At 42.8% G+C, this 27993-nt stretch overlaps 1 protein-coding gene across 4 annotated transcripts; it reads left to right on the top strand.

The window, feature by feature from the left end:
* Nucleotides 1-770: 770 nt before the first annotated feature.
* On the top strand, nucleotides 771-26783 carry LOC116279559 (trafficking protein particle complex subunit 9-like). Of its 4 annotated transcripts, XM_072938629.1 has the most exons (4): nucleotides 771-1123; nucleotides 9410-9531; nucleotides 25639-25863; nucleotides 26529-26783. In XM_072938629.1, the coding sequence occupies exons 1-3, from the start codon at nucleotides 1011-1013 to the stop codon at nucleotides 25731-25733; spliced, it is 330 nt and encodes a 109-aa protein (XP_072794730.1). In that variant the 5' UTR covers nucleotides 771-1010; the 3' UTR covers nucleotides 25734-25863; nucleotides 26529-26783. The 4 variants fall into 4 exon arrangements, 2 of the variants coding, with proteins under 2 accessions (XP_072794730.1, XP_072794731.1); XM_072938630.1 differs by lacking the exons at nucleotides 25639-25863; nucleotides 26529-26783 and adding an exon at nucleotides 19664-19975; XR_012059515.1 differs by lacking the exons at nucleotides 771-1123; nucleotides 9410-9531 and adding an exon at nucleotides 22907-23152.
* Nucleotides 26784-27993: the final 1210 nt, after the last annotated feature.

Here is a 27993-nt window from a genome sequence, read left to right as displayed (position 1 = left end):
TATTTTTTGAGGAGGGTTATTAGATTTGTTTCATTTTTAAAATGAGGTACTGGGGATTAAACCCAGGACCTCGTACTTGCTAAGCACATGCTCTACCACTGAACTGTACCCTCCTCCCCAAGGCAAGTTTTCTTATCCATTATTCTACAGCTTAGGAGTTTAAATAAATTAGAGTTGAAATCCAGATGTTTTGATCCCACTGTGGTTCTTTTCTTTATATTCTGCTTAAAGGGGTGTGGAAAGCAGTTCCTTTGTTCATTTCTTTATTCAGCAGTTTTGAGCACTGACTTTGCATCAGGGTCTGGCTAGGTGTTTGGAACAGAAAACAAGAAATGACCCTGCTCTGCAGGGGCTGGAAGCCTAGACCAAAAGCTGGGTAATGTGATCCAAGCTATGGTAGCCATGTGCAGACACTGAGGACAAACTGTACCCCCGGCTTTGCTTGGGTTTCCCTTGCCTTCTGGCTGGTACACACCAGGTCACCGCAACCCAGTGAGGCCCGCAGCCTATAGCAGAGTATGTATCTCGATCTCCTCTCCCCTCTCAGCAGGGGCTGCAACATGAGCATCCCTGACTACGTGCAGTGCGCTGAGAATGACCAGATTTTCCCTGTGGTGGTCCAAGCCATTGGGATCATCTCAGAGGAGAATTTCTTTTGCATCTATAAGCGAATCTCATTGGTGAGCCAGATCAGCCCGTGCGGCTCCCAGTGGGCACTCTGTATCCACTACAGGCACCACTATGTACCCGAGAATGGGTGGAGAAACTTCCAGACCCACAGCAACGTAGTGGGCCTTGTCACCATTACCGACTGCCTCTCAGCCAAGGCCTTCGTGAAGCTCCACATGCAGAGGAGCTGTATGGCACCTCGCTTAATGACTCTCAGCTATTTGTCTTTGTCCTGCATGGGGAGGTAGCCGAGCATATGCTCACCGACGTGGCCCTCAATCTATGAGGACTGCAGGGTGGTAGAGAAGAGGATCGAGGACTTCACTGAGTCACTCTTCAACATGCTCAAGTCCAAGTGGCTGGATAGGGCCCTCAACAAGTCTGGGAACAAGATGCTCCACCTCTGCACCTTGTTTGAGAAGAAGGACTTCATGGGACTGGACACTGACAGCAGGTAAGTCTACCTGGGGGCCCGTCCACCCTGGCTGTGTGCCAGATTGCTTCCCTACATCCAGGAAGGGATCAGCAAGGAAGAGGGCTGTCTTGTAGTGAACGGTGGAGGGAGGTGCAGCCCACTGGTTTACAGACATGTAAAAGTGAATCCGCCTTTGTTTCAGAGAGATCCTTTTAGGGTTACTGTGGACACTTACTCCCACTTTTCAGCCAGGACCATGGTGGGACCCCTGGAGTTGCTGTCCAATAGAGTAGCCATAGCCACTGATGCTAGGAGCACTGGGGAGGAGGCTGGTCTGAGCTGACATGTGCTGTAGGTCAAATGCACATCAGATGCTGAGACCTATCTAGTAACAGGAATGCAATCTATCTTGATACTTTCTATATTGATTACATGTCAAAATGATACTGTTTTACATACAGTAGAATAAGTAAGATCTGTTCTTAAAATGGATTTCTAGTATTTGTTTTTTGTTTGTTTCTTTCTTTGTTTACTTTTTAAATGTGGTAACTGGGAAACTTTCTTTACATGGATCTCATTTCATTTCTGTTGGGCAGCCTGTCCTGGGACAGTCTCATCACTTTGCTTATAGATGAGATTCTGAATCCCGAGACACAGAACGAGGCGCTGATTGAGCTGGGGCGGGAGCCAGTGTCTCCTGCTTCCCAGGCCCAGCACCTGCATGGCTCAGGCCGTCTCTTCATGCCCGACAGCCACCATGCCAGGTTAGGACATCAGAAACACTGCCAGGGACTTCCGAATGAACTCCTTACATAAGGAAAGGCATGCCACGGAGTATGAGACAGAGCAGGGAAAGGTTCCTACTCACTTTGTCCCTGTGATTAGGTCAAACTCCTCACTTTGCCTCAGAAGTGCAGATGAGCTCTTCTGGGCTGCTTACCCCCCCCACCTTCTGCTCTGTTTCCCCGTGTGTCTATCATGCTGTCCCTCGGGCAGAAGAGGGTGAGATGCCTTTGCTGAGAGGTGGTCCCCCTTTACTGGGGAGAGTGAGGGAACCTGTGTCCCCCCGGCCTATGGCCTTGGGCCTTGAGTCTGGAGAGCGCTCATGGAGGTCCCACAGGTGACTGTCGGAGGACCTGGCATGTGCAGCCGGGCCTGCTGTGGAGGCCGTGCTCTGTGATTCTTGAACTAACATAAGATCAGATCCTGCTTTCTGGTTGTTGGTCAGTTGGAGAAGAAGATGCCAGAGAATTGATAAAAAGAAAGTCCAGACCAGCCCTGAGAGTGAGAGGCACAGGGGACCCGAGTCCCACCTGCATGTGGTGCCTGGTGGGCTCTGGATGAATTTTCAGTTCCCCCCTGGACATTCCTCTATGGCTTAGGGAAGGGGCAAGGCATGTCGTGGCCATGATCTGTACTTGTCCACACAGGGCCCTGTGATCTACAAGTCCGCACTCCCCTTCTGCTACTTGGAGATGAGGTGGCAGGTTTAGGAGCCTGGGCACTGCTGAAGGCACAGCTGCCAGCACCAGGCTTCTCCCAGACTGGCTTCATTCACCTCACATGTCACCTTCTGCTGGGCCCCCACGCGTTAGTCAAGGTAGATGCATCGGTGCAACATAAGCAGGGAACAACTTCTCCCCCTGGACAGACAGGTGGGTGAGCAGTGGAAGCCTGGAGTCCTGCCCCAGCCCCCAGGCCAGTGCCTCCTCTTTTTTCATAGGAGGCACTGGTGACATTTTTGCTCAGCAACTGCTTGGCTCTGAGTCTGCAGACCCACCAGAGAATGGCATCTTGTTTTTGCCTTTTGAAGTCTGCTCTTGGGATTTGGCGGAGTAGCTGGATGTGTGATTAGCCCATAGTAGTTGACACTGTCACCATGCTTTACCCAGAACCTTGTGTACCAGGCATGGCTCTCAGCATCAAAATACAGCAGCGCATTAAACCTCCCTCCTGGTGCATTTGTCTGTTTTGGTACCATAAGAGCTCAGCCAGCATTTGAACGTCAGTGAGATAACACGGCCAGTGAGCTCGGGTCAAGCAAGTTCTCCTCCAGTCACTTTTACTCCATTGTTGCTTTTAGTATTCCACAGTCATTAATTTTTTAAACAATGCTTTGGTGCAGGAGCAGAGCCTAATACTCTCCTGTTACTCTTGGTGGGAGTGAGTAAAATTGTCCAGCTTGAAATGTGACCACATTTGGTAGCTCAAAAGCTGTCTACATGCATCTAGGTGAAGTTTAGGTTTGGGGCGCTGACCACATTGGGGTCCCCCGGCAGTGCCGCTCCCCTCAGGCCCTTGCCTTCCCTGGAACAGTAGGTGAGGGTGGGTCTCACTGTCACCTCGTCCCTGTCCTCATCACACTCACGTAAATTCTTGTAAATGCTGTCAGTTATTTTTGTTCTCATGTGTTTCTAATTTTCGCTGTTCCTCTTTTCCTTTTTCTATTTCCCTTTTTCTCTTGTACCGCCCTGTGAGCATGTTGTTGGGTCTGAAAAGGTGGGCTGTGCACACCCTGAATTGGAAATAGCCAGATCGTCCTCCATGCTGTCCCCATCAGTTTAAAAAGCAAAAACTTAACATTTGCCTTGATCCAGATATTACCATAGTCATCTTTTTATATTCTAGTTTTTTGGAATTTTTGCTTTGTTAGCACATCACCCACTGGTGTTTGACACCTGTTAAAATCCTTGCTTTGAGGAACCTGTTTTGTCCTCCTTATATTTGGTGACAAATGTGCCCTTATTAATTTTGTTTGATTGTTTTGAAGAAGTGAGATGTGAATTGATTTAGGCGGCTGCTGAGGGATTTTTTTCATGGAGTATTTAAACTTGGAAAGTCAAAATCTGCAGCATCTTGCTTGATTCTGGCTTTTACACAAACTTGCTCGGCATGCAGTTTCTGGCTGTCGCTGTGTGATGTGCATGACAGCGCTTCCTGGCCGGCAGTCACTGTTAAGGAAGTGGCCGGCTCAGGGGTGAGCAGCTGCAGGGGATGCTGTTGAAGGAAGCAGTCACCATTTTTTTGTTTCTGTTTTTGTTTTTTTTTTTACATTCACCTTCTCCATGCCATTTACTTTACTTTACCTTCATAGAGGGGCAGGAGCGGGTCTAAAATCCATGCCACTCTTTTGTTCCCTGTACGAGGCTGGTTTTTCTGAGTATCAGGACAATATGGCCTTCTCCGAAGTGGCTGGCTCACCTGGATCTGGTGGACAAATGGACCGCTAAAGGGGACCGTAGGTTCCACTCTGCTTCATCGAGTGGGCATTCAGAGCCGGATCTGTGGTTTGCCTCAGCAGCTGTGCTGCAGGCCTCCCTGTACCGGCCTTTACTTTTAACCCATGTTACCAGTAAGTAGCTGACTCCATGTCTGTTGCAGCTGACGTCCACCACTGACGGCCGTGTTGTTAGTTTTTGGTAGTGAGACACCAACACCCCAGTCAGCTGTGAAGGAAGATGCTTTGTCCGACCTAGGACCTTGCATTCTCACCCCTACCATGGTTCATCTCACCCGGCGAAGGGTTTGGCCACCACCATCATGCTGAACATGAGGCCCTGTTTCTCCTTTCATGCTCTGGTTCAAATGTCGAAACTGCATTTTTCACTGACTTGGTCTCGCTTGAGACAGGCCAGAATTTCTGAAAGAGTCCATCACATTCTGGGTGGGGAAAAGAACAGAAGTAAGTGTCGCAAATAGAAGGAGTCTAGGTTGTCCAGGTTGACAAATGCAGGCTGGGATCTGTGATGGCTGGGCTGTTCCCTGGACACAGGCCTTTCCCGTGGCTCCCAAGAGCCCAGGGGTCAGAGTGAGAACAGCCTTGCCTGAGTTCGTCCATCCTCATCTGCTCACTGGCAGGTGTGTCTGCTAATTAGGAGCTCCCCCAGACCTCGGGTCCTTCAAAGCTCAGACCACGGATGAACATTGAGTCCCTTCTCCTGGGCCTCCTGTGTGAGAATCCAGTGCCTTCTGAGGTGACCAGCAGCAGGAGATGCCTCCCCCTCCAGGGAGCACCCTTCGGAGGAGTGTGACTCATTGCACCATTCTGTGAGCTTGTGGGGTTACGGCCATGGTCTCTGCAGAACCAGACTTGAGATGGGCTTAGCGAGAGAAATAACAGGACTGATTCCAGGGCAGAGCTGGGGGGAGGGAACAGGGGATATTGAATGTGACCTCAAACACCTAGGTGGGTGATGGTTCTGTTAGTTAAATGGGGAGCCTGGGAGGTATCTGCAAGAAATCGAATTCAAGAGTAAATGGTGGACATGAGGCATTTTTAAGATGCCATTTGTCATCCAAGTTAGGACTTCAAAGAGGCACTCGGGTCTATGAGCCTGGGTCTCAAGTGAAGGTGCCGGACTAGAGATACACTTTGGGATTTATCCTTCTTAGCTGGTGTTCACAGCCTTACATGTGGGTTAGCTCTTCTCAAGAGGTGCAGACTGAGGCTGAGGGAGGGCAGGGCTGTGCCTTGGTTGGAGGAAAGCCCAGACAATGTAGCTTTGGTGTGTCAGGCAGCGGTGTTTGGGATTTTCAGAGCAATGCCATTTATCCTTAAGGGGCCAGGTGGTGGGCAGGGCCAGCCAGGATGAAATCTAAAGGGAGGGTCATGGCCACGTGTGCGTCTTGGGAAGATGCAGAGCCTGCAGGGTCTGGGAGGGGAGACTCCTCAGAAGCTGGAGTTGGAGTGGGGAGAAGTTAGTCACATTTCTGTGAGGGATGGAAGGAGGCCTAGGGAGTCCCAACCTTACCAGACTCACTTTCCCATGAACAGAAGGCAATCATACAGAGGGTCTGAGATGAAAAGGGATGGGTGCTGGGAGGGGAGCCAACCTGGAGAATGGTGCTTGGACAGTTCTGGAATAGTCTCCCTGCAACATAGAGTTAGAAAAACCCAGACTCTAAAGAATATTGATAGTAACTGGGGAGGAGGCAGTTTTTCTGGCCTCCAAATGGTAAGTCATGTATCCGGGGATACACAGAAGAATCGGGCAGTCTCTTGCGGGGGCTTGATCCTTACCAGAGGCAACAGTGCAAGTTTAAAGGGGGAGGAGGGCAGCAGAGGGAAACTAGCCAGGCCCCATGTCAGGTACCAGTCTGCCATCCTAATTGCGTGTTCCATTCACATCCATGCCTCCCAAGTGGGTGGTGGCAGCCCCCTTTTGCTGATTGGCAAGCCTTCTCAGAGGGGTTAAGGTATTGGTCCGTTTACCGGCTGGTAAATGCTGGAGCAGGATTCAATCAGGGCCTTGTCAGACTTCAAGGGCATGTTTTCTCTACTAATTCCGGTACTTCGAATGTACGTCGAATGGTGAAGTGGGTCAGTTTTGGAGCCTTTCAGAAAAAGTACGATTTAAGTGCCTCAGGACTGTTTCACAAATCTCAGTGTTCTTTGTTCGGAAGCAACGCAGTGCTTTACTCCCCACAGATGTCTTACTCCTTTGTCAATGACGTGGTTGTAAATGACGTACAGGTGCAAAACCAGACTTAGCAGCTTCTGAAGGGAAACTCTCAGTTCTCCCTTGATTGGCTGTCTTCCGCAGGATGTAACTCTGCTGCAGCGTAGGCCTGAGGTTTCCGTATGGATTGAGGGTTTGATAACCAATGTTAACACAAAACGATCAGAAGGAGAAAATCGACATTGGCAATTTATTTTTGGGTTTCATTAGACAAGATGCACTATTGGTTAATGGCCCATATAACGTATGAAATTGAGTACAGAACATTGCATTTCTTACTTTCTACTTAGAACTGTCTTCCATTGTATGGTTGTCTGCTTTGAAAATTCAGCTCAGCCACTAGGGCGCCTTTCAGTGTGTTGGTGTGATTGCATTTACACAGTGCATGTAATCTGGGCTTCCTCATCCCCAGACACTCCAGTGCAGAATCATGGGCTGTAGCAATCTCTTAGTTATACAAATACTTGTGAAACTATATGATTCCAAAAAAAAAAAAAAAAGGAGAGAGAGAGATTGCCTTTATCAAATTTCCTTTGGAATTTAACTGCAAACTGTTGTTGAGCAGCTCTGGCTTGCTTTATACATGAATATATACATTTCTTTGCATGTAACTTGGTTTTTGGACTAGAACATCAACCTCTTGCTTTCCATGAGCCACAAAAATCATAGCCAAATGAAACATGTATGAAACATTTTATTCTTATTTTCTGAGAAAGAATCCTTAAATTTGGGACTTGGGCTCTGATTTTGCTTTTTGCTCTTCCCACCCCTCTTGTCATCTCACTCCTTTTTCCCATGTGGCCTCCAAGATGTCATGGTCTCAAAGGAGTGGGTGGACAAACACCAGTTGGTTGCCATGGAGTGCTGCTGTAGAGGAAGCCCAGCCAAGAGCTAAAGGACATTATCAGAGAGGACTTCCTGGAAGAAATGGGCTCTACATTCAGTTCTGAGGACAGAGTAAGAGTCAGCCAGGAGAAGGAGTCAACAAGGTGGCTCAGGTGGCAGGTGCATCCCGGGTAAAGGCCTGGAGGCTTGTGGGTGGTGACTTGTGGAGAATGCCCTCTGTGGTCCAGGGTGGAGGGTGCCCCTGCTGGGGAGGACACTGGGGAGGGCCTGGGAGAAGGGCTTTGGAGGAGCTTGGGTTTTACTAAAACTGACACAGGAGACAGTGAAAGGTGTCAGCAGGAAGTGACCCTCAGGAAAGGTACTTCTGGTTTTGCTTCTGATATTCTACAGACAGAAGGGTCGGGACGGGCGAGAGCAAGTATGTCTCTCCCTTTGAGACCCACCCCGTAATTCATTTATTCATAAAACATGCACTTCTGAGTGTCTAGGGGAGAGAGGGTGGACCCACGTTAATAAGCAAAATGTATTAGCTTCTTGGGAGCTTAGCAGTGTCAGAAGTTGACTTAGCCTAGAATGCTCTAGGAACAAAGGAAAAAAATGTGGAGGTTGGAGGGAGGGAAGGCTTCCTTGAGAAACAGTCAAAATGAGCCTGGAGGCAAGTGGGAAGTAGGAGCAAGTCAGGGGGCCCCTGAGGTCACTGGGGACCTGGGTACTGAGGTGAGGCTGGGTGAGCAGGTTCAGGGTCAGGGTCAGGGGTGGGGTTAGAACTCTACCAGGGAGCCTCTGAAGGGTTTGAAGTGGGGGTTGATGTAATCAAATTTGTGCTTTGGGAAGGCTGCCCTGGCCCTGTGTGTGTGTATGTGTGTGTGTAGTGGGGAAGAGGGGGAGGTTGCCACCAACTGGCGGGGTCATTAGAAGACCATTCACAGGCTGGGAGGCGACCAGTGGAAGAGGGGCATCGGGGCTGCTTGGGGACGGCAGGGGAAGTGTGAATGCCGGATTTCCTTATGGGGAGGGCTTGTTAGCGGGGCTGCCCTAGCGGCACCTTGTGGCTGGAAGAAAATAGATGGAGGCCGCCAAGTGGACTTACCTCTTCTCCCCTTCCCTGCCTTGCCTGATGATCTTAGCTCAGCCAACATTTGGAACAGAAGAGCTAAGTTCCAGGGTAGCCCAGGATTTTCTTGCGCTCGTTCGAGTGAGATCTGATAGGACATAAGTTTGTGTCCAGATTTGCATGTTCACTTAGCTAGAAACGTCCCGTCTTTTGGATTTCCATAGGGGTTTTTATTCTTGATAAAGATTGCTATCTTGGTGAGAGAAAATTTAATACAGCTGTTGTTTTTCTCAAAAAGAAATCATATCTTTTAAGAAATTTAGTATTCAAAAGAATCGGAATATTTAAAAACGATAAAGTAAGGTTTTGGTGTAGTTTCTTTGGTTTCTGAGTTAATGTGGAGTTAGAGCCTTTACATTAATTAATAGCACATCCTTGTCAGTATTTAAAGAGCTGTTAGTGAGAGCCCCAGGCCCCACATCTCAAAGCATCATTAAAGTTTGCTCTGAAATATTGAGGACATAAAGGTCTTTTTTGCAGAAGACAAACAGTTGGTTTATAATATGCAGCATAGCTCCCTTTATAAAATAATAATAGGATCAACATTAAGAAAGTGGAAGAAAATTGATTTCTTTTAAAGCTGAAACTTAAACTTTCTTGTGCTAATGTTGCAACTGGAAACTTTGAAAAGAAAAATCGTACTGTAATATCATCTACGTGGAATATATATGTGTCTTTCACATTTCAAAAGTAACTGCACAGTGGTTTTTGAAGTCAGGAGCATTCCAGCTCAGATACTGGTAGTTATGGTTGCTGGTTTTCAATGGGAGAGCCTAAATTTGCCTTCTTAGATTTTTTTTTTGTAGTGAGAGGGTTGAGTAGTGCTTTGCCAGCATGATTTTGGGGCAATTTGAGGGCAGATGTCGTGTACCAGCAGTGAGATATTTCCATGCATTTTATTTTCAGGACATCACCAGGGCACATGTGGGGTTTGTGCCTGCAGGCTGGAATGCTGCAGGACTCCCTGATCCATCACCATTATGTCGTGGAGCTGCTCCAGTCAGTGAATGATTTTCTGTGGCTTGGAGGTAAGGTGGTCTGATGCAGATGATCAGATGTGTAGTTAAAGTGCAATTACTTGAAATAAGAGAAATGAAGAAACATGGCTCTAAAAATACAGGATGAGGGAGGAAAACTGGCTGAGCTGCTTGCAGTGGGGTGTCTTCTCAGGTGACTCCCTCACCGTGATTCCTGCCAATATCCGCCACAACCCTGCACGGTAGTCCTGCTGAAGCAAGCATGCACTTTGCTAAGAAACGCACTGAATTTCCTTGTGCCTCTGTTGGTTGGCTTTTTTTTTAAAGCACATCTTGCCCTTTGCTTAAATGCCATCCATGCTAGTCACCTCTTACACTCATTCTTCTGGACCTCGTCTATACATAGCTGCTGAATGGATGAACAGAATGTAGTATCTCCATGTAGTGGAACATTATTCAGACGTAAGAGTGAATAAAAAAGAAAAAAAAAATAAAGGGGAAGATGAAAAAGGCCACCTGTTCTGGGAACTCCTCCCTGACTGCTCAACCCGCCCTTTTCCCTTTGAAACACAATCCCTTATGCTCCACTCTACTCTTTTTGATAGTACTTACCACCTTCTAATAAACTTTAACATTTTCAAAAAAAAAAAAAAGAGAGATGCTGATACCACTTCAACATGGACGAGCCTTGATAACAGCATGTTAAGTGAAGGGAACCAGACACAATTGGCCACATATTGTTGATTTCAGTGATCTGAAATGCCCAGAATAGGCACATGCAGAGGCAGAGAGCAGGTGATGGTTGCAAGGGGCTGGTTGGAGGGGGGTTAAGGAGTGACTGCTAGTGACAGCGGATTTCTCCCGGGGTGGTGAAGTGTTCTGGGAAAAGATGGTGGTGAGGGCTGCACAAAAGTGAGTGTGCAGAAGACTGCTGAGCGCTGTCTCTGGGAGTGCCTGTTGTTGGGGTGGCTTTATTTTGTTCTCACCCTGCAATGTGAAGAGTCATCTTCTGCTATGGCTGTTCTACTCCTGTGAGTGTTGAGGCTCAGAGACTTTGCAGGGTCATGTTTCTTTTTTCCCTCTTGCTAAGTGTAGGCAAAAAAGGTTTAAGCCTGAGAAAGTGCTCCATCTGCAGGAGTTTCTTTCCATTTTGCATGGTGTAAAAATCTTGAGAGCTTTTTAATTGTTGAGGACAGCCTGTGAGGGGAAATAGCCCATGAAGCCTGGGTGAGAACTGGAAGAGCCGCGCTTCCCTCCCTGACACGGGGGGGGGGATTTCACCCCCATTCAGGCAGTGAAGGGCCCAGACCCATGAACGGAGTTGACAGTCATGAATATTTACGGGTATCCACTGCTTCATCTTGGATATTAATTACAAGCTGAGTCAGTTTGTGGCAGCAGCCTCATCCTACATCAGGAATTTATAGTATCTGCTCTTTGAGGTGAAGACCTGACAGACTTGATTATTTAACAGTCTCCCTTGAATTGATATCACAGATTCCTTTGTCAAAAGCAAAACAGCAGAAATACAGACGTCCTTTAATGCCAACATGACCTGGAGCAGGTTTAGTTTCTGTGTCTCAGTGGCCTTATCTGTGGGTGGGGAAGATGATAACAGTGCTTCCCTCACAGGGTCTGGTGAGGGGGGAGTGAGAAGCACAAATGGAGGACTTACATGAGATGCTCATGAATGACCAAATTTAGTGCTCTCAGCCTGGTGAGACCTCAGGGGCAGAGATGTCAGAACAGAGTAGTCCTAGCAGGAGCTCAATCCTTGTTGGCAGCTGTTATGATCAGTATCACCACTGTGGGTTATCAGGTAGTTTTAAGACTTGGTAATATGAATTCATGAACAATGTTAGAAGACTAGACATCTCAGATCCAGTTTACATAGTTCTCAAGATTTCCTCTGAGAAATGGATGTTTTATTCCCCATCTTAAATCTGAGTTTAGTCTCTAAGAAAATTCTGTATTCCTCTAACTTTTTGCTTTAATTCTTCATTTCTTAAAAAAAAGTTTTAAATGGAGTTACTGGGGAGTGAACTGAGGGCCTCATGCATGCTGAGCACATACTCTCCCAAATGAGGTATAATCTGCCCCCTGATTTTTTTAAACATTACTTTCTTAGATTTCAGAGGTTAGAGGCCTCTAATTCTTTTTCTGCAGACTTGTCCGTGAACCTATAAATCTATAATTAATGGACAATACTTGGTTTATTAAAAAAGTCAATAGAATTTTCTGCAGTACATCCAAAAGGAAATGATCATTGACTTAAAATGTCTCTCCTTTATGGTGATTTCTCCTTTTTGGTCTAGCTTAATTTATTAACAGCCATCCTCATCATCATAATGAGCAAACTCGCTCTGAGTGGACACCTACCTTAGGCTAAAATGCTTTCCTCATGTTTTATTTCATAGCAGGTGTTTGAGGGTAGGTATCAGTGTCTTCTTTTTACAGCTGAGGGATTGAGAGATGGGGCAGCTTGTCCCAAATCACAGGCAGCTGGTGGTGGCTAGCTCATTGCTGGAACCCAGTCTGCACAGGATGCATTCTTAATTGCTCCTCTAATCAGCTTCCCATTGAGTGGTTTCCCGAAATCCTGTGAGTCCATAAATGGCCGACTTTAGTGATCTCAGCCTGATGAGGCCTTCAAAGGAGAGACACCAGTGAGAATGTGAGACAGAGTGGCAAAAATTAAAATTGTACATTTTCAAAAATGTTGTATTATCAGGTAATGACTTAAAAGTTAATATGTTTTTTTATTTCACTGCTCTGCAAGCACTAAAAACAAAACATTAAAAATAATTATAGTGCAAAAGAGAAGTGGGCTTTGAAAGTCCAACCATTGCTAATGATGCATCTTGTTTTTCTCTAGTGGCCCTTATTGACAGAAATACTTACAAAGACTGAATTTGATTTATGTAGTCTTAGCATGGAGAAAAGTTTGTCAGTGAATATTGTAAGTAAAATCTTTACTCTTTTCTTTCCTGATGATGAATATGTAAGTTGTTTTCATGGCTTAAGTACATTTCCTCATTTGTGACACTTGAGTAATATCGTTTACCCTGTCTGACTGTGAGAGTTAGATGCCTTATATACAAAGCACCCAAGAGGTGCTTAATAAAAATGTGCTGTCACAACGACAGATAGTTTAGAATAATCAACTCTGAATACTAAAGAGGTGGCTTATTTCTGATGCATATTCAATATGTATATATATGATATATATGAATATGGCTTAAAGTAACAAGGATTCATTTATTTTTAGTGCAGTATGAAGTTTTAATGAAATCTGTATCATTCTAGTGAGACAGGGACTAGTTAAATTGCCTTAAGCAGAAGATCTTGAAGATTATTTACACAGGATGTGTATTGTTACAACTCAGAATTCATGTTGCCATGTAACCATACACTCAGACTTTTAAATTCGTGGGATTCTGGACAGATAAATCAAGTTTAGAAAAATCCACATTGATCATTTTCAGGGAATAAGCTTCTCTCTTTTGTGATTAAAGAAAATTTTGATTTTTTCCTGCACTCTTAACAGGTTTAAAATATCAAAACATTGATTTGAAATGTCACTTTTTTAATAGAGAGAATAAAGCTCATGCTGTTTTAATATGTAAATAAATGTTTTTGTATTTCATCATACTTGTATGAATTTCTGGCTCTTTAAGAAGTATTTGGCAAGATACTTAGATTTCCCACTGTTGGAAAAATACAGACGTGACTTTTATGAATATAGGCCTAGTACAGATCTGTTGGCTTTTGCTACAGAGCAAGACATGAGGCCTAGGAGAGCTTTGCTGCCAATTGCCAGAAGGACAGATCCCAGGTCTCACTCTCCCCTCCTGTGAAATGAAGTGGCTTGACTGGATTCTTTCCTCTTCTAAGATGAGTTTCCATGAGCCTATGTCTTTTGTTTACATTCAGGAGTATTAGTAATATCAGATTAAATACTGAATACCCCCCTTCCCCCGAAGCAAAGTGCAGTATGTGCTACAGAAGCTTTTAGTTATCTGATTCTTATTTCTGATCCAACGAGCAATTTTTGTGTTGCATGTTTCCCGGCAACCTGGAAAGTCTTTATACTCATAGGTGGCTCTGTTGCACCATCTTACAGTCTTAATTTTCCTGTTTGTAAAAGAAGGCTTAAACAACATTATTTTATTTTGATTTCTTTGCTTAATGCTTCAGAATAGCACAATGTCCATTATGTCTGTCTACCTGGAAAAATTATTCTGCATGTTTTTCAGTTTTATTCTGTCATCTGGCTGTGAACACTTCAGACTTGCTGTGCAAACAATGGCAAAATCGGACCTTTCTTCCAGTGTTAGAAACCAGTGAGCCAGGATTTTATGAAACAGCTAGAAGGGGCCTCTGGAACCACTTAAAGCTGAAAAGTGTACTGAGTTCTCTGAGTATTGACCCCGCCGCTGTGTGTTAATTGGTGGTAGGAGATTTGGTACATAGACGAAGGGGTGTAGTTTTTTGACTTGGGTTTGCGTGCACGTGCTGCCACTGAGCCACGTGAGCTGAATCAGTTCGTTCTGAGTTTTTCCCTCGTCTGTGAGATGGGGATGCTCGTATCTGCTTTGTAGAATTGTGAGAATTAGAAATTATGTAAGGTGTTTACCACAGTGGGTATGTCAAGAGGGCTCATAAACTTTAGCTGCTGTTTGGTGTGAAGCTATCATTTGAGAGTCTTTGGCAATTACTAAGAAACAGGTAAATAAGGAAAGCTGGTTTTATGATGAACGATATTTGAGGAGGTTCCATAGTTCCTATATCCATAATTTAGCATCAGCAGTATCAAAACTGTTACACAGTCACCCTGAATCAATGTTAAGCCACAGAATTTTTTGTTACTTCATATATGTTGGGGCTTAAGTGGATCCAATAATTACATACATGTTGTCTCCAGCAGCCAACTGAGAGATGACACAAAAGGGTAGGCTGGTGATAAATTTCTTCTTTGTTACTGATGAAGCCACGTTCTCCATGAACTTCAGGGCTGTGGGAAAATGTGTGTCATGATACTGTGTCCCAGAAGTAGAGACTCACCCAGTCCCAAGTAGCTCTGGGCCACAGCGAGCCTTCCCCTTGAGAGGATCTGCCCCTTCATGCACAGGGCTGTCCTCCCATGGAGCTGAGCATCCCAGGTGCTTCCCAAGCGTGGCCAACACTGGAGAGAAAGGAAGGGTTTCACATGCCTTGCTTGTCTCCCCAGACTCACACCTCACTCTGTTAGTGTGTGGAGGGCTAGCTGTGGGCCAGGGGTCAGGGATGTGAATGGAGAAGCACTCTCCATGGCCCAGAGGAGTGAGGAGGAGGCATCCTCTCCTTCAGTTTAAACAGGTGGTGGGATGGAAGAGAAGGGTGTTCCCCAAGAGTTTATAAAAGGAGAAATAAGGATTTTCTTTGGGGCTTAGACTAGCCAGGAAACAAAGAAGATGATTGGAAGGGAGACTTGTAAATCATTTTAATGCTAAGTTAACTTTTGTTGAGCACCAAAAATGTGCTACATTCTTTTTTGAGCATTTTACAGAAATGAATCCTTCAATCTTCACAAGTGAGTATGGAAGGTTCGATTGTTATCCCAGGATTACAATGTGGAAATTGTGGCACACAGAGGGTAAGTAAGCTGGCCAAGGTCACAGAACTAGTAAGCAGCAGAGCTGGGATTTAAACCCTGGCTGTCTGGTTTCCAGGCTCCCAGAGATGGGCTTTGGGTGTTTATAGGTATCTGCATCCCTGGATCTCTGTACCTCTGTGCATCAGTTAGCCCAGAAAGGACAGGGAAAGGAGAGTTACACAAGAGCTCACTGTCGTGTCTCGGTCACTGTCCACGAAGAGTGCACCGTGATTGGCCTTAATTGTTTTCCAGGCAGTAGATCTGTTCGTATAACAGAAATTTAGTCCATTGAGTTAATCTAGAAACACTTCCTGCTCTGCTTCTGTCCATGCTTGCCATGTGACTGCCTGCCGGTGATTGAACCGTGGAGGAGAAAATGTACTCATGGTGGAACTCTGATATTTCAGTTTGGTTCATAGTTTCACGTCTTCTGTTACATTAATAAGTTAAGTTTCTGGTTTTCTTGCCTCAGTGTCTCATGAGTTTGGTTAATGTGAAACCAGTCCATGGGAGCACAGGGGTGCTGATGGTAAATTTTGTGAGGATGTTGTGGCAATTCTACCCATGCAGACCTGGCTGGAGGATGTCTGCCTTCGTCACTGATTTCCCCCAACAGCAGGGTCCTCTCCCATCCTCAGATGTGAGGCTGGGAGCTCTGTGAGTAAGCCAGTCTGAGGCCAAGTCCACCAATCAGAAAATGATGAAGTAACTGGAAGTGAGTTTAATAGAAGAAAAGGGCTTTCCGGTAGTCCATTGGGCTGTTCAAGTCCATTTGGTGAAAAGCTCTCCACTGTCTGTGATTGAGCTGCTTCTTTGCTGTTGAAAAGTCTGGATTAGATGAAGGGATTTTAAAAAGCAGAAAGGAGTGATTTCAGGTGGTACATCCACACTGGTGAGAAGTGATGGATGACCACCTGTGTGAGGCATAGACAGAGTCTTACAAACTTCATAAAACTGCTTTAAAAGCTCTTCCATCTGGGTGCACTTCCTAAGGGGTCCAGTTCATCACTGGTCATGCTGAGAGGGCAAATAATTGATGATGGTAGAAAGGACACGGGGGCATCAAAAAGGTCTCAGTCATGTTCCCTGTTTAAAGGATGTGGCACAGTGTAATATATTTGAGCTGGTTTTTCACTGAACAATATTTAGTGTTTTCTGGGACTCCCCAGTGCCCCAAGGTTACATGCAGCTGGGTGTCCCCTCAGTGCAGCTCTGTCAGCACTTGCCCTGGGCTGACATGGTATCACGGGGAGCAGGACGGTCAGCGTCCCCGGCTCCTCCTCATCCGTAGTGCTGGGTTTCTCTTCCATGTCTACTTAGTAGGGTTGCTGAGAATCACATGTGATGGTTGTCAGGTATGAATTGTGGTAGTCTCTGTGATTGGCATATAGTCAATATTTGATAGAAACACTTGTATTTTTATTATAATTATAGCACTTAGAATGCAGTGGTTTTTAGTCTGCATTTTTTATAACTTTATTCTTATTTTTAAATATCCACTTATTTTTATTTATTTTTTGGAAGTACTGGGGACTGAAGGCAGGACATTGTGCATGCTAAGCAGGTGCTCTACAACTGAGTAATACACACCCTCCTTGTCTGCACTTGAAAATAAATATTGCAATACACAAAATAGCTCTTAAACACCATCATGGGACCTAGTCTCTGTATAGACAAATGAACATGTATGCTAATTCAATAAGAATAAATGTTGTTGGGACATACATTTCTGAATCTGTTAATGTGCTTAAAAACTATCATAGCTAGTGATAAACATGAGTCTTGGATCCAGTACGTCTTAAGGTCTGCTTTGCATCATGGGAAATTACATTCTACAGAGAAGGCTAATTGGGTCTCTTTGATATTTGGATGGTTTAGCAGATGATCAAGGCTTTCAAAAGCTGACAGTTTTGTATTTTAAACTAACTACAAATTATCTTCTAGAAGATGGAAGTCCTAAGCTTGTGAAGTGCCCAGTAATCCAGGGGGTATGTCTTTGTCTGTGTGAACATCTGTGTGTGTGATTTCAGGAAGGTAGAAATAAGTTCCATATAGACTTCTAATTCCTTTCTCCTCCAGCTCAATGTGTAGGCATATATTTACACAAATAAATTGATATTCTTTTATCATTTGGCATATTGGTGGGAATAAGAGGTTCTCATACTTGTTTCAGAAAGGTTGGGGAGCATGAGCTTAGAAAATGGGAAGAGAAAGAGGCAGGGAGGCACTTCACACTTTGTGCATGATATGAGAAGCAGTAGCTTTTCTTTTCTCTTTTCTTCTAAAGCAAACTGGCACTGAATTGTAACCTACTATTACTCAGAATTGCTTTTCTGATCAGAAACAAGTGCCTCAGATTTTTCAAGGCAACATGAATGATGAAATGTGTTTTAGCAGTTATCTTTAAAAGTAGTTTTATTTTTCAAGTAAAAGGCTATAGCCTGTTCTTTCTTCCAGCGGTACAAGAAATTCTCATTGATCTATGTACATGATCTATGTGCTTAGTTTCTTTGGGTTTTTTTGTTTTTTAAGTGCTTGCTTCATTGTGGTGTGAATGAATGTTTAAAATTTCTGGATTTTGATCTTTAGAACATGCTGATTTATCAGAACTGTTAAAAACCTTATTGTGCTTTGGTCCTCGTTTGGTGGGGCACCCTATTGATTTCTGTTGTCTGTTAAAGAGGGAAATTCTTCCTCTAGCCTGCAGATAATTAAGTGAATGGTTTGCAGTGTGCCTTTAAAATTCATTGAATGCATTGAGCATGTTTGTCCAGTGAAATTTTAATTGACTCATAGTAATGACTTTGATTTGGTTCTGTGGCTTTTGCTCCTCTCCACAAGAATTTGAATTCTCTGTTACATTTTGTACACGTGCTCCTAACAGGGGATGAAATTTTGTGTTTTTCACAAGGGTGGGTTTTCCTATCCCCTCTGAATACCTTCCATAATTGATACAATAAAAATCTGTTATTGCAGTGCTTAATTATTTCATAAACTATTTTTTGGCTAAATCAGAAACAATGACAAAGAGTGATAATAAAAAAATAAGAAAACCTTCCTTTGAAGAATAGAAATCAGGTGGTCAGGCTCACTTATGCTTTGTGCCTGACACACTTACTCTTATGTCATTGTGTATCATGATTCGGGGATGGAGTTGCATCAGGTTTATAGATTTCTGTTTTAACATTTGTATTGAATTCTTTCTTCAGGCTGATGTTTCCTGTTGGGTTTGTGGAAAGTGTAGAAGAGAAACAAATGCTTTGTTTTGTATTCAGGAGGCCTGAGTTGCTGATGAGGAAAGAGCTCAGGGTGGGCTGAGGAACAGAGTGACACTCCCTCTCTTCCTGGCTGAAATTGATGAACAATGAAATCAGTTAAGTGCATCGGTATTTGACCAATTGAAGTTAGTGAGCCCAAACTGCATAGATATGCCCAAAGGAAAGTACTGAATTCACTTGCAGAATTAGATGCTTTACCAAGTAGAAGCAGCTTAGAGCAATCAGAAAAATCAGTCCTATGATGAGATATAAAATAAATATAATATGTTTTATTTCTGAAACTTTTCTACGTTAAGTTGTGTAGAGCTAAAATTAAGTTTCAAGCATCAGGAGTTAACAGTGTGGGTGGTTCTGTATGATCATTATTCACGGATGTGCCTAGACCATTCTAGAGTGGCTGAAGCTGACAAGAAAAGACCCAGAGCCAGGATTTGTCATCCTAGGGTGTCCTCCATAATGGTTCCATGTGGGAGCCCATGACTGGGTTAACAAATTATAACAGACCCCAACGGCCTGTGAACTTTAAGAAGAAAAATTATGCTTAGTAACTGCTTTGTAATCAGGTGCCTGTGCATCCTCACTCCTATCTCCTTGCCTTATATAGTAGAGACAGTGGTTTGTTTGCATAGTTGAGGTTTTAGATAGCACTCTGCTGTTTGCAAAGCAAGGACCCAGGCCCTCAGCTGTAAATGCTGGGCTTGTGTGCAGTTAGATAGTCTATTATCCCCAAAACAAGGACCTGGCTTGTCTGGTGGTCTGCCTTGTAATTCACATATCTAAAAATATATCTTGTTCCCCTCACCCCATGACTTTCCTAAAGATACACTAAGCCTTTGTAGTCATTGTGGGTTCTACAATCTCTGTCTCATCCCTTCTTTCCCCAAGCTCCTGCTTACTATCACAAAACTGTTAATGACTTTCTCCTTTGATTATACACAATAAATATGGGAGTATTTGAGAGGCTCATGGAGTTGGCTCCCTACTCCCTCTCGATTTCTTGACTTTTTCCAAAGAGTCTTGAATAATCATTCCATGTCAGTAAGACTTCTGCCAGCCAGAACCCACATTACCAGGTGCGAAGAATGCAGGCTTTATCTCTCCTACCCAAGGGAGAGAGAGAAGAGAATTGAGATCTGCTCCCCCATGGTCCCTTCCTGCCCCAGGGCCACACCAGTTCACCTGCAGCCTTCTGGCCTCTGCTCTCAGGGCTTCTGTCCCAGGACTGAACACAGCCTTTTCTTACCTTGTCAACATTTCCTGTGCCTTTCAGAAGTCGGTCTCTTCTCTGCAATACAACCCTGGCAGATGTTATGGTGGTCAGCGTGCTGGTGAGCTGTCCCTTGTGGACACCCAGGATCCATGCTGATTCTCCTGAGTCATTTGGGATTACAGAACTGTCAAGCACCAGAGGATGCCCATTCACGTGAGGTCAACACAGCATTGCATCACTTTCATTATATTTTTGAATTTTCAGTGGAGAAGTTATTTGCAGCAAACTGTTCCAGATATTCAGCCACATGCTTTCATCACCACCATTTCCTTGTTGGTTCTGGTGCTTGTTTTAAGAACCAGGTTTCTTCTCTGGTCATGTCTAGCAGCTGGGCTTGCCCAATCCTTGATCTGCATTTGAAGCAGAATGCTTCTTCTTGATGTCAAACTGATTTTCGTATTTCTGAATATTTCGTGTACACTCAGCAACAGTTTCAAGTGAAATGCTCTTTTCTAATTTTGGTGAACTCACATTTGCTGATCTCCTGCTTTCATGCTGTGGGCAGGTTCTTCTTCCTATAATAAAAGTTAGTAATTTCATTTACTATGGGAAGGTACTGGCCCGAGGTACTTTTGTTCTTAACAGTTTTTATACAATTCACCCATTAAAATGTACAGTGGATTTTACTCTATGCCCAGAATTGTGCATCCCATTCAATCTTAGAACATTTTCATCCCCCCAACAGGAAGCCCCGTATGCATAAGCAGTCATTCTCATCTTCCCCATCCTCCCCCAGCCCCAAGGAGTGACTCTTCTCTCTCTGTGGGTTTGCCTGTGCTGGACATTTCATGTAAATTGAGTCATTTCATGTAAATGGAACCGTCTATTGTGAATGAATTCTTTCACACTGAGTAATGTTTTCAATGTTTGTTCACGTTGTGGCCTAGGTCAGTATTCTATGCTTTGCTTTTGCTGAATAATATTCCACTGTATGGCTGGGCCCCTCTGTTTACCATTCATCAGGTGATAGGCATTTGGGTTGTTCCTGCTTTTTGGCTGTGTTGAGTAGTGTCGCCGTGAACACTCTTATGGGATTTTTTTATGTGGATATTTGTTTTCTGTTCTCTTACTTGTGTGCCCAGAGAGCAGAATTGCTGGGTTACTTTGAAACCAAATATTCAACTCTCTGAGTATCTTCCAGGCTGTTTTCCAAAGTGGTCATGCCGTGTTACATCCTCACCAGCAAGGGCTGTGAGCTCTGCTTCATCTGTGTCCTCATTAGTTCTTGTTACTCTTTCTTTGATTATAACCTATTGTACTGAGTGTGAAGTGGTTTCTCCTAGTGGTTTTGACTTGATTTCCCTCACAGCTAATGATATTGAACATCGTTTCATTGTGCTTATTGGCCATTTGTATATTGTACTTGAAAAATACATTTTCAGATCCTTTACTCACTTTTTAATTGAGTTGCCTTTTTATTGTTGAGTTGTAGGAGTTTTTTTTTTCATTTAGAGATACAAATTCCTAATCAGATAAATGATTTCAAAAACTTTCCTCCTGCGTGCTTTTTTTTTTCACTTTCTGGATGGTTCCATTTGAAGCATAGTTTTAAATTTTGATGAACTCCAATTTAACTCTGTTTTCTTTGTTCCTTGTGCTTTTGGGGTAATATTTAAATCTGAGGCATTTTATTTAAACTTTTATATATAAAATAACTTAATTTGTAGGACTGTTCTAGGAGATGGGTGCTGTTGTTTTCCCCAGGCTATGGATAGGAGATTGAGATGCAGAAAATTTCACTGACATATCAGTGTCACAGCTACCCAGTGCTGTTGGAGTTCAAACCCTCATGTCTTTCCCCAGAATCTGTGCTCTTCACAACCATGCTCCACTACTGCCTGAAATCGTTAATGAAAACGTCTTTCCTTTTTTAATTTCTTGTTAGTTTGTTTTCTCATTGTGGACCTCATTTCCTCATTTTCCTTGCAAAGATCAGTGTAGATTTATTTTAGGCCTTATGTAGGCAGAAGCATTGCTATCAGTTAACTTCTTTATTACTCACTCTCCAGTGATGATTGTTGCTAGTTGACCTAATCAAGTCATGTCTTGATAAGTCTTTCCTGCTCATGACACTAAAAACAGTCATGACTTACAGAATGCTCAAAGAAGAAAGTACTTGATTGATTTTATTTTGCTAACCAATCAAACGTATCAAGTAAAAACTCCAGAGTTGACACAGATTATAAGCCCTCCAGAATAGGGTCACTGTCTTACTTGTGTTTCATTTGTTTAGTCACAGTGTCTGGATAGTGCCTTCCTGTCCAGAAGTTTTGTGAGGATACGGTGCTCATGAATCATTGTAAGGACAGAATTTTGACAACAGACTGTGTTGTTCATTTCATGAGAGAAAAGATAATATAGAAATACTGCTCAGATCTATATTAAAATTTAGCTTGGAATTTTGAAAAGAGTTCAAGAAACCATACAAAGATCTTTTTCACTAATTTTAGATCTATCTTAGACACATTATTGTTACATAGCAGAGTAACTTACCAAGTAGATTTGACAAGAGGAGTGTATTATTGATTATTTGTTTTAGTTGAAATATTCTACCTGGGATAAAGTAATCAGTGCTTATAAATGAACAAATATGTTTGTATTTCTATGCAACATGGAAGTAGACTTCATATGTTTCTATATAATATATATGACCGTGTGTTTTAATCTGTTTTTCAGTGTTTTCATATTTTGCAGCAATGTTGTAACTTTAGAATTCTTCTAAGAAATTCACCCCCGATTCTAGTGCAGCTTGTACTGTGTATCCTGTCTTATGCATGGTATTCCACTGTCCACTCAGTGAGGAATTTCCTTTCCTATTGATTTAGTAACAGAGTTAAAGGAACTGTGATTTCTAGGCCTTTGCTCTCCATGTGTTTGCAGTTGGCTGTCAATCATGATTTTCCCTTTCTTGAGTTTCCATTGTTGAATTAGAATTTTTGAAAATAACTATTAATATGTTGCATTGGTCTCCCTAGAAACTTAATGTGTTTGTGCTTTTCAGTTTTCAATTTATGAAAAATGTTAATGCACTCTTGTTTTTAACTAGTCCTTTTCCACTAGATATTTATTTACCTCTTTAAAGTTAAAATATTTTTTCTCAATGAATGAATCAGTTTGCATATTTTAAAAGTTACTTTAATTTTTATTTTTCTTACTTAAGTTATATTCATTGTAGAGAATTTAGAAAATTAGGATAAACACAATAATAACAATAATGGCCTCTAATCTCACCTCGAGATACAGTTGTAAGGTTTGAAATTGAGAAATACAAGTCCTCTCATATTGTTCTTCTTTCTCAAGTACGTTTTGGTTACTAAGACCCTTGAATTCCCATATGAATTGTAGCAGCAGCTAGTCAGTTTCTGCAGAGGAGCCCGCTGGGATTGTGATCGAGATCACGTTGAATATACGGATCGTTCTGGGTAGCGCTGCCATTCCAAGAGCGCTGTCATTCCAAGAGTGCTGTATTATGATCCAGTAATCTGTGTGGTATGTCTGTCCAGGTATTTAGGTCTTCTTTAATTTTTTTCAAAAATGCGTTCAGTTTACATTGTATTATTTTACCTTTTTTTTGCCTTTACACTGAAGACAATTGTGCAAGGTACTGGGATCAGTAGTGTATTTCAGCCCCACCACTTGCTGCCACCATGGATGCTGCGCTCTTGCTTTGCCCTCTGTACAGTCTTGCACAAAATAGGACATCAGTAACTCTCTTGAATGAATTATTATGTGATTGTTGGATAATGCTTGAGAGTCCTTGTGATGATGTCTTTTTCCCAGCCTTTCCCCTCTTCTTAACTATGCCCTTTCTCTTCCTTTCCTCCAGCCTGGGTTTCAGCCTGCCTGTGGCATTGATTTTCCCTGTCTGTAGACTCTTCCTTTCACTAGTTCATGATAATGTTACATGTGGGCTGTGGAAACTTGCTAGATGTCAAGAAAGAGCCAATCAATTGCATGCTACTATTTTTAGACTGTGGTATTCTTTTATCGATTGAAATTAAATCAGGCTGAACCCCTGAGCCCACCCGTGAGTTCTTTTCACCTTCCTACAGTTGATACTGCTCTGGTTGCTGCATGTGCCCTTCCCCGAATCTTGGTCTTGGGGTTAAGTCACTATCGGTTGAACACTCTCTTTAAAAGATGAAGAGAACATTTGTTCCTTCTCCCGGGTTGGGGACTTGGATAAGATGAGGTACCAGATAAAGAATGGAGCCCAACCTCATTCTGACCCCTGCTCTTTCTGTTCTTTCTCCAGGGGAAAAGAGTAGAATTCAACAGTATAAAGATCGATTGTGAACTAATGAGATAGACAAGAAAACTGAACATTTATTAAATATCCTTTCATGCCAGAAACAAACGTATTATACACACAAAAAGCACATAAACTATGGTAGTACTGTGGTTACAAACGTGGGTCCGAGTTTGAGTCCTGCTCTGGAGTGACAAGTCCTGTGAGATGGAGAACTTGTAGGTTGGCTTAGCCTCTCCCGGACTTGTTTTCTGTCCTGCAGAGACGGGGCTCGCTAGGCATCCCTCCCCCGTAGAGGTGCTGTGGGGTGTAAATGACGCACGTGGGCAGCCCGTGCACAGCTGCTTGTTCCTGTAAGTGCAGGATAGCATAGCTTTTGCGGTGATGGCTTTATGACCGCCCCGTGTAGACTCTCAGTGCTCTGAAGGGATGCCTTGTGGCTTGGAGATGGGACTCTCACTTCTATAAATACCCAAGAATTGTGTTATTGGGCTCTGCTGATTTGAATCTATTCTTTAGAAAGTACATATTGTAGATATATTTTTCAAGCATGCATGCTTTTTTCTTTTATTGTTTATAATTCTACACTATCATCTCTTGGTGTGACTTTTTATGGAATCCAGGAAACAGTCCTAAGCTACCTGCCCCTTCACACTTCTCCGTGGTGGTTTTCTTCCCTTACTAGAAGAGGGTTTTGCATAGGAAATTTTCTTTGTTCCCCTTTTCTTGGAGTCTGTCTGTCTGCCCATCTATCACCTGTCCATTTGCCCATTTCTCTACCCACTCATTCTTCTTAATTGTTCCAAGAAGCATTTCAGGCAGCTTACAGAACAGATACCAAATAAACAGGTGAGAAAATGGGGCCAAGTTCAGACAGTGAGGCTAGGAGGCAAGCCTGTGTGAGGGTTGCAGACGTGAGACACACACCTCTGCCCTGTGACTTATAAGGTCGAGAGCAAGTGTGTGCCTGATGCTCCCAGCAGAGACAGGGAAACAGGGTTTGTGGGAGATGCTCACTGGCTGTGAAATAAATAAGTGGCTTAGGAGAAGCCCAACCTTTCCAGCTACTAAGACTTAGGAGAATATTTTGAGTGTCTTCCAAAATCAGAGTATTGCATCTTTTCTTTTGTGAGAGTTCTACGAATAGTTGGTTACATTCTAAACCTGGAAATTTCTCCAAAACTGCTTCCCACGTGAGTCCCATGGCTCAGGAATGGGATGGCTCTGCTCATTGATGGGTGTTGGCCAGAAACAGAAAATGATGGCCTCAAAGGTGCCTGGGATTTTTCAGTTATATTTTGTCAGTGCTGTAGATTTCAGAAAATGCTTTCACAGTTTCTCTCCATCTGAGGCGGCAGCGTACTCTGTTACCAGCATCAGGAGCTCAGGGCCACGGGATGGTGGGGGCTGACTGCACTGCCGTCAAGACAGATAAGGTAGTCACTTCAGGCGTAGTGCTTTTATGTAGTGCATTTCATGTTCTTTAATAGAAGTTTTCAACAGGGAGTTAATTAACTGAGTTAATTAACATTTAATAAATATGATGCTTTTTTGAAAAGACAGTTATAGGCAGAATATAAGCCATGAAAACTTTAAAAATGGTTTCATTACTGAAATTTCAGTAGGGAAGATACGCAGTTTATCTTATTTATGCCTATCTTTTAAAGTAACAAAGAAACAAGAGAAAAAGCAGAGGATGATTTCTGTTCTTCCTCTCGGCTTGCAGGTGCCCTCACCTCCAGTGGCATCCATGCAGACATCAGCACTGAAACTGGCCGTGCTCAGAAATGCCTCAGCCCTGAAGACACAACTGACAAATAGAAGGGGGCCACGCCCTGTTACAGCAGGTGCTCTCACTTTGTGGGTCCTTATGTAACTGCGTGGTGTTATTCAGGATCACCCATTCTACATTGTGTGAAGCTGCTGCGGTGTCTCCTAGTTATTTGCTTCTGTAAGTACTCGTGTATTTTCTCCAATGCATGGTACTAGACATCTAAAAATGCTTTTTTCAGATGAACAATTATGTGTATTTAATATAATAAGTCTGAAAAAAGGGGCAAAAGGGGCTATCCTGGTCCCACTACTCACAGATAATAATTAACACTTTAACATCTATTTTCTGTTCTTTTCGTCAGTGTGTATCAGCTCTGTCATAAAAACCAGTGAGCACTCTGTGCGTGTTTACTGTGTGGAGACCTCCACTTTCCATTCGGCTTATTACAAGTTTTTCTACAATATTCTATCTCCCCTGGCATGATTTTTAATGACCAGTATAGCATTCTGTCTTGTGGAGGCATCGTCCATTTTACTTTGGACTTAAATAAACTTTTAAATTCCAAGTATACTTAACTGAAGTGCTGAAAAGAGAACAGCGGTGGTACCTAAAGGCCCCTACATCCCTTCCCCTTATTTCCTGAGAGTAAAAGCTGTTGAAAATGTAGTGTATATATTTCATGACCTTTATGCCTATGACATATATATATATATATACACCCATGCATACATACCTACATGCATACACGTATATCACAAATCTATGTATATGTGTGTGCATATATGCTTTATTAAAAATAAGGCCATACTGTATGTTTTCAGCAGCTCACTTTATTCACTTAGGGGTATATCGAAGACGTCCTCCCACTACAGACTCACCTGGTCCTTTCAGATAGAGTGGAGGGGTCTCCGGATGTGCAGGTGTGGTCTCTTGTGCAAGGACACCTTTGGTGGGAGAGTGCTGTGGACAAGACGCTGGACCATGCCGAAACGCTGGCCCCCTCAGAGCCCACAGCTCACCGTGATTTACTGCATCATTGTCTTGATGGTGGACACTTAAGTTTTCTCCATTTTCCACTGTCAGAAAGGATGTTTGACTGGCATCCTTCTTGTACAGACATTCCTGTGTTCTTGTATGAGTATTACTTTAGTTAAGGCTTCTGGAAATTTAGTCCCTGGATGTGACATTTACATTCATCACAGGCTCCTTTCTAGTGACATTAGAAATTCTTTCTCCAGTGGGGAATTAAAAGATGTAAAATAACTTATGTAACCAATTCTCTATCGCTGGATATGATTTCACTTCAGCTTTTCTTCCCACCATTGTAAACAGTGCTGTGTAAATGCCCTGTTGAATACATCTTTTGGAACTGATTTTTTTTCTAAATGAAATGATTCCTGGAAGTGGAGTTCAGTTTGTGTGTATGCACGTTTCTTAGAGTTTACATATCCATTAAAATGTCATCCTCTGAAAAAGTCGCTCATGGTTTGTTCTCCCACAGATGGACACTAGCTAGTATACCTTTTAAAAATATTTGCCAATATGATGAGCAAAAGTGTTTTTTCATTGTTTTAGTTTGCATTTGATGACCAGTAAGGTATTGAGAATTTTTCTCTCATTAGCCATCTGACTTTTAAATAGTGAATGATCCCTTTTGTTCTTTGCACACATTTAATTGAGGGAGCTTCTGGTTGCTTTGTGATAGCTTTGTATGTTATGAACATTAACCCCTTGTCTTCATCAACATGTATCACAGAGCTTTTTCTTGTCATTACTTGCCTTTCATTTTGTTAAGTAGGTTTATCTTTGTTGTGGCCCAAAATATTATTAAGATAGTAAATGTCTTCCTTTTGGGTTTTATCTTTGGTATTATTCTTAGAAATACTTTCTTATAATGGTACAAATCTTTTCTGTTGGTTTTTTTAATCTCTAAGATGGAGATGATAATAGTACTTGTTATCGTGAGGAGAAGTTGAATTAATATGAGCAAAGATTATTTGCTGTTATTAGTACTTTCTAATATTTACATCGTTATCTGTAATTTTTCTTGTGGTCATTATGAAAGGAATAGAATTTGTTCTTTCCAGGTGATTCTCTGTTCCAGGACAATGATTGAATTCATACTTTGCTCTTTGTTTTGAAATCCCACCTGTAAAAAATACTTATGTACACTAGAGTCTCTTTTTGAGCTCATGATTTATTTCTGTCAATCTTTCTTACTCCAGCACTATATCTTATATATTGTAAAAATTTATTTAATATCTGACAGTGAATTTTTTTTGATTCTTTTCTTCCATCCCAAATTTT

The sequence above is a fragment of the Vicugna pacos genome, chromosome 16 (genome assembly GCF_048564905.1).
Source record: "Vicugna pacos chromosome 16, VicPac4, whole genome shotgun sequence".
In the NCBI taxonomy this organism is placed as follows: domain Eukaryota; kingdom Metazoa; phylum Chordata; class Mammalia; order Artiodactyla; family Camelidae; genus Vicugna; species Vicugna pacos.
The sequence above is the reverse complement of the archived record's forward strand: the minus strand, read 5'-3'. Positions and strand labels throughout refer to the sequence as shown.